Source organism: Gopherus flavomarginatus, chromosome 2 (assembly GCF_025201925.1).
Source record: "Gopherus flavomarginatus isolate rGopFla2 chromosome 2, rGopFla2.mat.asm, whole genome shotgun sequence".
Classification (NCBI taxonomy): domain Eukaryota; kingdom Metazoa; phylum Chordata; order Testudines; family Testudinidae; genus Gopherus; species Gopherus flavomarginatus.
Window position 1 is genome coordinate 287,940,575 of NC_066618.1, and position 10,130 is coordinate 287,950,704.

At 36.4% G+C, this 10,130-nt stretch overlaps 1 protein-coding gene across 1 annotated transcript in view; it reads left to right on the top strand.

The window, feature by feature from the left end:
• Window positions 1–1,217, top strand: part of KHDRBS3 (KH RNA binding domain containing, signal transduction associated 3) — a 196,153-nt gene extending 194,936 nt beyond the window's left edge. Inside the window, exon 7 of the mRNA XM_050939797.1 lies at window positions 586–1,217. Coding sequence (XP_050795754.1) covers window positions 586–677 — 92 coding nt within the window. The 3' untranslated portion in view covers window positions 678–1,217. The remainder of the gene's footprint in view (window positions 1–585) is intronic.
• The last annotated feature ends 8,913 nt before the right edge of the window (window positions 1,218–10,130 follow it).

Genomic DNA, 10,130 nt, shown 5'->3' on the forward strand with positions numbered 1-10,130 from the left:
CCTTTGCTCTTTGAAGATTATTAAAAAGAAATCCAGCTCTGTAGCTCTTGCACTTTACAGGAAATGTATTTGTTTCTGTGAAATCCACTGTTATCTGAAATGCTGTGTTAGGCTGTGTTTTCAAAAGGGAAGCCACAAGTGTTCATAGGGGAATTATGAAACTTTTCACTTGTAGCTTTCTAATTCAAAGTAATCCTAAATTGGTAGTGACCAAAAAAAGTTGTGGGGGGGTGTGTGGAGAGATTTATAGCTGTTCAGTAGCCTACATAGATGGTCATGTTCTTGCTCCAGGTCCTGTTAGTATAAGTACTTCTTTGTAGCCTCATTACAGGCCATACTGAATATCATAGGTGCCTAAACACATTCTCACCCCCAGCTAATCCCAGTCAGAACTGAGGCATGGTGGAAGAGCAGTATGGGGAAGTTCACCAGTTCTTTTGCTAAATATTAGACTTCATTCTCTATAACTGTCAGTGCAAAAGCACTGAACTCCAAAATTAAACTAAAAAAATTATAAGTAAAAACAAACACTGCCACAACGATCATTAGGAAAGATCTAATTATGATTGCTTTTCCTTGTTTCAGGGCAAGAAGAATGGACCAACTCAAGACACAAGGCACCTTCAGCAAGGACAACAAAGGGAATCTACAGAGACCAGCCATATGCCAGATACTGATTTTACTGTCTGATGTTGTGAAATATCCAATCTCCACCAGTCCTGTATACTGTTCCAAGTAATTTTTTTCTATAAACAATCCCTTTTTAGTAAATCAAAGTGCTTAAAAATTGAACGGCTGGACTGAACTTAAACTATTTTGTCGAAAGAACAACCTGGACAGAAAGATATGTAAAACAAGGAACTTTGTTATTTCCAGACTGTATTTGAAAAATAGATGATCAAAAAAAAATAACCTCTGATTAACTAGTGTTAAACAAAAACTAGGTTTACTAAATATGTTAATCCATTCTTTTAACATAAGCGTAAACTTTTATTTTAAAGGTTTTCAGCAATTTAGTTCTTTTAGTTTTATTTTTCAACCATTTTGCTAGTTTTTTCTCTTGCAAACATGCGTAAAAAGGGAAGCAAATTACAAATGCAAATAATGTGGTATTTTGTAACTCAAGTCTTGAAATGTTCTGTAGTGTTAAGCAAAGTTTACTCTTGCTTGATACTAAATAAACTTTTGAAAGAAAATCAGTGTGTGTGAGAGTAATTTTATGCTTTAGTTTATTTCATAATAAACCTTCATAAATAGTAGTAAACAGGGAGAAAGTCATCTAACAATGATCAACATAAAAGGCTCATACTAAACACTGTACAGCTTTTTTTAAAAAAATGGTATAAACCTAAATGTACATTTATATACTCACAATAGATTTAAATGCTGTTTAAATATCCAAATGGTATGGATCTGCTTGAATGCCACATATAAAAAAAATAATCTTGGTTAAAAATGGTTTAAAATAGCTAATGAATTTTCTGAAAAAGATGTGACTAGTTTTCATCTTGTTGAGCATTTTTTCACTAGTGCAACTTTGGAATTTTTATGAGAATTTTGGTACCTTAATGACCACCTCGCTCCGTGCTGGAAGCAATAAACACAAAGCTTTTAAAGACTTTCTGACTTGACTAATTGAGGTCGCTTTCGTCAGAGACAGAGGATGTGTAACCCTTAAAACGGTCTTCATTTGCAAAGGTAAATAAATCAAATAAGATTTTAATCTCACTTAATTTATCTTAATATAACCAATAAAATCAGGGAGGATACAAATTAGAAAGTTTCATTTTAGATTTTAGAAAGGCTTTAAGCTCACCTAAATTCTCATTTTAAAAAGTTTAATTTGTTTTAGTAATCTAAAAAGCCTTAGCTTAGTCAGTTTAATTTGGACAAATTATTCCCTATTAAACAAATGTAAAACCTCATAACTAGTAATTTGTAATACCTTATTTTTCCATAAATTCTAGTAACTGAGAACAGTGCTTAAACATTACAAATGTTTTCAAAAGCTTTTCCTTAAATATTCAGTTTGTCTTTTTAATTATAGTTTAATTTGAATTGTTTGTTTGTAGATTATATTTTAAAGTCTTCTTCTGTATTCAGTAAACAGATCTTTTCTCTTGTCAGGAAACACTAAACGTCTTGGGGAGCCAAGAGAACAAAAACCTACACATGTTGATGCTTTGGTATGTACCTATTCATATACTTTAAACTCTCTGATCAATGATGTACCAGAGAAAAGAATTTTAAGTGCCTAAGTCAAAATCCATTGAAACCAATGGAAAGACTGCCAATGACTTAGTGAGGCTCTGGGCTAATCTTTAAATAATCACTAAGGGCGGTGATTGTTTTGAATTCTGCAGTTACTTTTAGAGTCTGCCAAAAAGAAAAGTACCTTTTTTTCAGGCAGTCTGACATGTAAAGCTCAATATTGAACTGTCCCATTGTGCCCCTAGCTGTTGTTGGATTCTTTCTATTCTTCAGATTAAGAATTAACTTTGAAATATGAATTTCAGCTAACTAGGTAAAGGAGTTGCTGATCTAATAGAGGAATGTAGAAGGAAATTAGTATAATTTTATGCCATCAGTCCCCCACAGAGAACTTCAATCCTGATAGAAAGTCATGTTGACAGTTTCTATCAGAGAGGTCCCAATATATAATTTTTCTGAGAATAACTTTGTGGGGAATAGTTTGATAGGAAAAAAATGGTACGGGATGACTTGGTGAACCAAAATGAACATTTCTGCACAAGAAACATGTTGAATCTGGTGAAAGAGAAAGTCAAATCCCTTAAAAGTGTATTTACAGAGCTGTGAATCTACTGCTTCTGTGCATGTTTGCTTTGGATTACTGTTTCTAATGAGGTTAGTCAGATACTAGGTTAAAAAATAATTCACCGAGATTTATGTGCTGTGCTATAAAAAAAAATGACTGAAACTAGGACAGAAACTTTTAACCTTTGAGGGGGTTATTTCCTACTGTGAATGGTAATTCTAGATACTAATACCAGAAGAAACATTTAAATTCCAGGTCAATTGATTAATAAATGGCTCCTGGAGCTTTCAGCAGCTTGGTGCCTTTAATTTGTAGTATAAATGGAGCTATGTATTTTTAAATAATGCATACATAGTTACTGTTCAACACAGTAACATTACGAGGTCTCTTCATTTGCATATACAAAATCTGCCTTTGCACATGCAAAGTTTGCTGGAACAAATTCAAGACTTAGTTTAAGATTTAGCCAAAAGGCCCCATAAGACTTGTATAAGTTAAAAAGTTCAGCTGAGACTTCTGTCTTCCTTGGCCAGAATAATTGCAGAGATCCAAAATTCGTGAGCAAGGCTGACTCTTACAGCTGCTGCCATACCTAGGCACAATAGAGTGGGGGTATGTTGAAGCTGTCTTCTCTGAACGTTCATAGCTTTCTGGGTCAAACAGTTAATTACTACGTTAACATGATTTTGTCCATACCCTCAAAATGGCTTTTAAAAAAATAGTTTCAGTGTAAGAGTTAAGGTTGCATAAAAAGTCTGATGTTAATCCATATGCAATTTTTGAACCAATCAAATGAAAACTGAAGCCTTTACACACTTCAGCCCAAACTTAGTTAATGGCTCTTATTATGACCTTATCTAAATCTACACAGACTTCTACACAGAAGAACCCTTGTGAATAGTGACCATAGCAGCACTATATTTTAAAAATATTTGGACAGGGAATATTTTTATAATTTATGTCCATATTTTTTATCTTTCTCCAAGGATTTGATTGCACATCTTTTTTTTTTGTCAAAAACAAAAAATCGAAACTACATTGAAGGAGAATTTTAGACACTTTTATAGGTTCGGTATTTGCATTATAAATCTTTTCTCAATACTTTCTAAAATAGCACACTTTGACCTTATATTCCTCTATTATATCTCCAACTTTTTTTGGAATAATGGAATAACCTACCAAGGAAGGTAGTTTAGATACTAAATAATCCTGTTTCAGTGTGACAAACTTCATTACTAAGGAGAACTAGTTAATTCAGTGTTGAATTTCATGATCTCACATCTCTTGGTCAATCACTGCATATCGCCAGAGTCAAATCCAATAGCATAAGTGAATAATATCTTAACAATTGATTAATCATATAATTATTAATTGTTCCATATTGCAAGCAGGCTTTATTGTCATCTTTGTACTAAATTTAAACCATTAGCTCTTTTATTGTGTTCTTTTCCATTAATCTACATACAGTTATTGTATTGCCAATTGCCTGTTTCCACTGCCTGTAATCTGATAGTCTCCAGAGAGTCAGTAATAATTATGTACATAAACATATTTTGTTTTCCTCTTTTCCAGGGACTTCTGTCGTGATTATCATGGACTGCTTAGATTATTATATTCACCAATGTGCCTAGTCAACGATGAAATCAGCTTTGGAATTTGAAAATGCAGTTCTGTTTCTCTTCCAGTATTTTACGTACTGTAGTACTAAAGTGTATCATGTTATATCCTTTATTTTTAACAACTGCTATAAAAGTCCTTAACTGTTTAATGACTTAACAATGTTATTTATGTAGAAGTCAATAAAGAATCTCCATTTAAATCTCCAGTACAAAACAATAATGGATCCTTATGTTCCTTCAGTGACTTTGTAATTCCTACACAGCAGCTATGAGCGAACCTTGTGTGGAGTTTTATGACTACACCCACAGTTCACTTTTGGAAGTGGTTTATCTACTGCATGGACAAGTAAACATGAAAACAAATGTGTTACACAGAAGCTATTATATTGCTCATAGGCTAAGTGTAAACAGAGATGCCTGAAGCAAGACTGATTACTAGAGAGAGAACAAACCCAATTTCAATTTCCTTCAATAATTTGTTTATAGAACATGAAAGTCATAATCACTGTGTACAGTATTATATTGGTTTCAGAGTGGTAACCATGTTAGTCTGTATTAGCAAAAACAATGAGGAGTCCATGTGGCACCTTAGTGACTAAAAAAATTTATCTGGGCATAAACTTTTGTGGGCTAGAAACCACTTAATCAGATGCATCAGTATTTTTGTATTATATTGTTCATTCTCTTTCACTTACTCCATAGTATATTGTGATTATAATTTTACATCTACAGAAGTATCTTCTCTATTCTTATAATATAAGGTCACATCTTTTCCAGTGAAAGGAATTTCAGTCTAGTTTTTATGTCTTGATAAATTTGTACCTGGTAGACCTGTTTCCTCAATGCTTTTTCTTTTTTATATTAGACCTTATTGTGATAATTTGTAACACAAATATACTTCTGGTAATTTAACCTTTTCTTACTGCAAAGCTGACTGCAAATCCAACTGCTTTCCACCCATATTTCAGAAATTTACCTCCATCAGATGCATTTTCCTTTCTGATACTTATTGAAACTCAACAAATTCAGCCACTGTGCATGCAGGTTAATCCATTTTGATACTGAGGCCAGGCTTTTCTTTTTTAGCTAAGTATACATTTTCAAGGCAAACTTACTTTTTTTGCAAAATAAAGGAATGTCACTAAGCATAAGTGTCTTCTGTTCAAACTCCTCATCTCCATCAGCGCACATTGAGATGTTTTATTACCATTTAGTGGCTGTTGAAGACTGTCTTTAAGGGTTTTTATATGAAGGTGGGAAAATTGATTTCCAATCTTAGATTATTCTTCACGTTGATTTCTCAAAGCTACCTTAAGCAAAAGGAGTATCATTTAGTTCTTTTCTCCTTTGGTTGTTTGGAAGGAGCTTCAGGGGTAGTAAAAAAAGATAGTCTTCCTGTTTCTTCTTTACTACTTAGCTATATCACCTTAAACTTTCAGTTATTTAAAATTATATTTTACATCTAAGAAACTTCCCTTTTACTCTGTTTCACTCTACTACAACTGCACTGCCGTAGCTCCTTCCAGAAGATCTACAAGTGATTTAAAAATAAACAAACCTCAAGCCTTTCAAATGAAGTAGGTAATCACTGCATAGGGATGAGTTCACATCACACCAAAATGCAGGCATCTCTGGTGTGAGATAGCAACTGTTTAACTTTTCATAGCAAATTCTACCCAGGTATGTAAGACTGGAAAATGAATACATTTATCTGACTCCGGAGAGGGAATTTAGAGAGCAGAGGGCAATTTCTTTAATTGTAATTTGGTCAGGAGGACACTGGGATTAGTCACACAGTGATCTCTTACAAATAAGGTATCAGATTTTCAGTTCTAAGTCTTATCTAATTAAACTGCATCTCTATCAGCACAGCTTCCAAATATCATGGTGGGAAATGACGTTAGCACTGACTCAGAGGGAAAAGTGTCCAGTACTAAATTACTAAAGCTATTTCCAGCGTCTCTGGTATTTTCTTAGTATTTCCTGCTTAAGTACTGGCCTCGCCTAACTCTGATTGCCTTGAGGAATCTGATCACAGCACAAGATGGTCTGACTGCAGGCTATGTAATTCATATGCACACGGCAACTTGGTTAAGATTGTCCTAAATTTAATACCTATATCTACATACCAAGTAGACTTCCATATTTGTGTGACAAACTACTAATGTTAAATTCTGGCCCCAGAGATGGCAATGAGCATTTTGCCATTGATGTCAGTGGGGCCAGGATTTCATCCTTGGGGCTAGACCCATACCTGGGATTTAGGCTCACCCTTGGAATGCCTAACTTTCGATTCCCTGCTGCCTACTGGAATCCACAGCCCTAAGTTAGGGGCCCAGTCTCCTCACGCAATGCTTGGGGAAAGCAGAGGCCTGAGAATGGGATCCACAGAACACCAGCATGCTGAGCTCAGAGCAGTCCAAGATTAGCCAATAGGAAATTGAAGAGAGGAATGTAGCTTAAACTGCCTCTTCCTCTCCTGGGACTTAGTTGCCTATCCCCAGCTGGGATTCACTGCAGTGGACCCTCTCCTGGAGTTAGGTGTGTCAGCCAATTCTTACAAATCAAAAGGAGCAGCCACCACCACCACCACTCCTCCTCCTTCTCCATTAGTGCCTAGGGTACTCGTGGGAGAGCTTGAGTCAAGTCCCTGTGCTATATCAGGTAGTGTGGGGATTTGAACCTAGGTCTCTTGTCGTTAGTGCAAGTGGTCTTGCCACTGGGCAAAGGGGAGCACCACCTCCTCTAGCTGTGTTTTATGCCAAGCCTCATCCAGTTGCTGTGCTCTAGGGCAGCCTCTGAGCATGTTTACCAGATTGGGGTCTGTTGGGCAATGCCGATTTTGAGGATCTCACTGGGTCTTAGATGTGAGCCGAGTGTCAGGACATAGGTAGCTGTGCACATGCCCACTGGCCTATTTTAGGCACTGACAGGGTTAGCTGGCAGCTGCACAACGGGGTTGAGGTTCTAAATTTTGGATTTAGGCACCTTAATCCCTTTGTAGATCTGGCCTTTGGTTCCAATGTGCATTTCACAAGAGGTTATACATGTGTGTGGGGAGCAGCAGTGGGCCTGGGCCTGGGCTTTAACTCTCGCCAAGAGACAGTGGGCCTGATTTGCTGTCCTGTTAACCAGTTTTATACCGCTTCTCAGTGGGAAAACATAAAGGTGATATAAGAGAGTAGAGAACCTGACCATCTCTAGCAGTGGATGTTTCAGTTTCCATGTTGTCTTGTCAGTAATTATGCTGGTGTTTTTTCTGAGGCGAGCATCTCCCTATTAGGGGCTGATGCTCATGATGTTTATAACTGAGCCACAAGAAACAATTCCTGGAAATTTGAGCATCATTAATAGATGTAATACTAATTTCCAATGGCAATGTGAATTGGGATAAGCCTGAAGTCATAGCTATTACTGCTTTTCCATTTGGAGCTCTTAATCTGTACAGCTGAAGCAATTATATATTCAGAAAAAAGGGATAAAATGAATCTATATGCAATAATAAATCAAATCAAATTTGACGTTGATAGTTGGGAGTAGATTAAACTCTTTACAGGGGGAAATAAATTTAGTAAAATGAAAAATTCTTTGCCCTCGTATTTTCCCCCCTCCTCCTTTTCCCCCCCTCTCTTTTTGTTCTGCTTAGGATCTTATACCATGCTCACCATTATTTTGTACTACGCTGACTATCTTAAAATAGAAGCACCCAGGACAATGGTCATCCAAGAATTTTGGCCATGTGCTCAGGCAGACTTTTTGCAAACGGGGAGTTGAGAGGATGTTGCAGACAAACCCTTATTTTAAAAATGCTTAGAAATGTTAGCCGACAGCAAACATAAAGCTGACTCAATATATAGTTTTACTCTGAACTACCAAATTGTTCATCGGAAAACGTTAAGAATGTATGGCACAGTGACGCAGCATTAATAAACATGACAAATTATGAAACAGGTTTAACAGATACCTCAAATCTTCTGCCAAACTCCTTGTAGGATCAAAATAATTTAGTTAATGAAGGCTTATGCCAAAAAATTATCAGAACTCTCTTTTAGTATATTAAACAGTGAAAATTACTCTTGTCCTTTCAAGATAGAAAGTTACCCTAGACTCCTTATGCTAGATAAACAAGCTTCTGGTTTTATTTCTGCCAGGCAGAGAGAAAAATCGAACTTCAATCAGTTTGTACAGGTCAGTTTGTGCTGTTGCAAACCTGAGAATTTTTTTTCAGATTGTTTTTATTATATTAATAGTATTATATAGATGTGTGGAACACAAATATAGGTTAATAATTTTAATGGACAGTGAGATGTACTTTACACAAATAAAATATTTAAGGTGAAATCCTGGCCCCAATGAAGTCAATGGAAGTTTTACCATTAACTTCAATGGGGCCAGCATCTCACTCTTGAACTTAAGTTACTAACTACTGTATACAAAATAGCCCACTTACAAGAACCTACTGTCTTATTAGTAATTACTTTCCATCTCCTGCAAAGTCCTGAGTGGTCTGGTTGATAGCAGTTTGTCCTATTAGTGATGATTTGTTTGTTGAAAGGACCCCCAAGTCAATGTCTTCATTCCCAAATCTTCCCTGGGGTAGTTAATTTCACATTTTTCCCTTCTGTATTTTCCCAGTTGTTATATTGCCTCATTATCTGTTCCTGTGGTCTCTCGTCCCTTTAGACAATGGTTTTATATATTTATTTTATTTAAATTAACAGATTCTGTTGGGTAACCACATGATAGCTGCTCGTTTTCAAAGTATCAGCCCTCTTGTTGCCATCTGTCTAGTAAGATCATTTGTCAGCATTATGTGTTGGTATCTATCTTAGGTACTTATAGGGCACCTGTTATCATGGTATCTGAGCATCTCACATTCTTTAATCTATTTATCATAACAACACCCCAGTGAGGTTGGAAAGTGCTATTACCCCCATTTTGCACATGGAGGATTGAGAAGCTCACTGACTTGCCTGAAGTCAAGGGGAGGTTTGTAGCAGTGCAGGGACTTGAACTGAGGTCTTCAAAGTCTTAGACTGGTGTTTTAATCTCCTTTTCCATAGCTCAGGGCTACATGTCATCAGGGTCACTTGCATTCGAACAATAACACATTCAGTATGGTGTAAGGCATAAACTGAAAGATTTATAAATGCCACAATTGAAAAATCGTGGTATGAACTTCAGACTAATGTTTATCTACTTTTTTAAAAAAATATTTTGATAGGCACCTTTCGGAAATGCCAAAAAAAAAGTATTTGAGTGATTTGCTGTTTCGGATTATACCACTGGTCCATCAGGTCTGGCAGCCTGCCCACAACAGTGTCCAATACTTGTCACATCAGACAAAAGGGAAACCCCCTCAATATACCTAGCCAATTGTGCAGTTCTGTATAGCTGAGTAAGTAATAGCCCATTTTTGGTATGCCATTATCCCAGAGTCAGTCCTTTGAGGGAAAGCCCAGTTATCTAGGCACTAGCCGGATCACTGCCTACTTGGTGTCCAGAGTAAATTCAGTGCCATTGTGACGTAATGCCATCATTCCAATGGGAACGGAGACTTCACACTTACACAAGACTCATCATTTAAGGATCTCACTAACCTTCACAAAACACTTTTGAAGTAAGTCAGTGATAATAATTTGGACCATTTCACTCCCTACTGGAAGGCAACCAGCTCCAGGTTGGAAGTCAGCAGCTGTATTACAGTGCCCAGCAACACTGCACAAGTTCAGGAC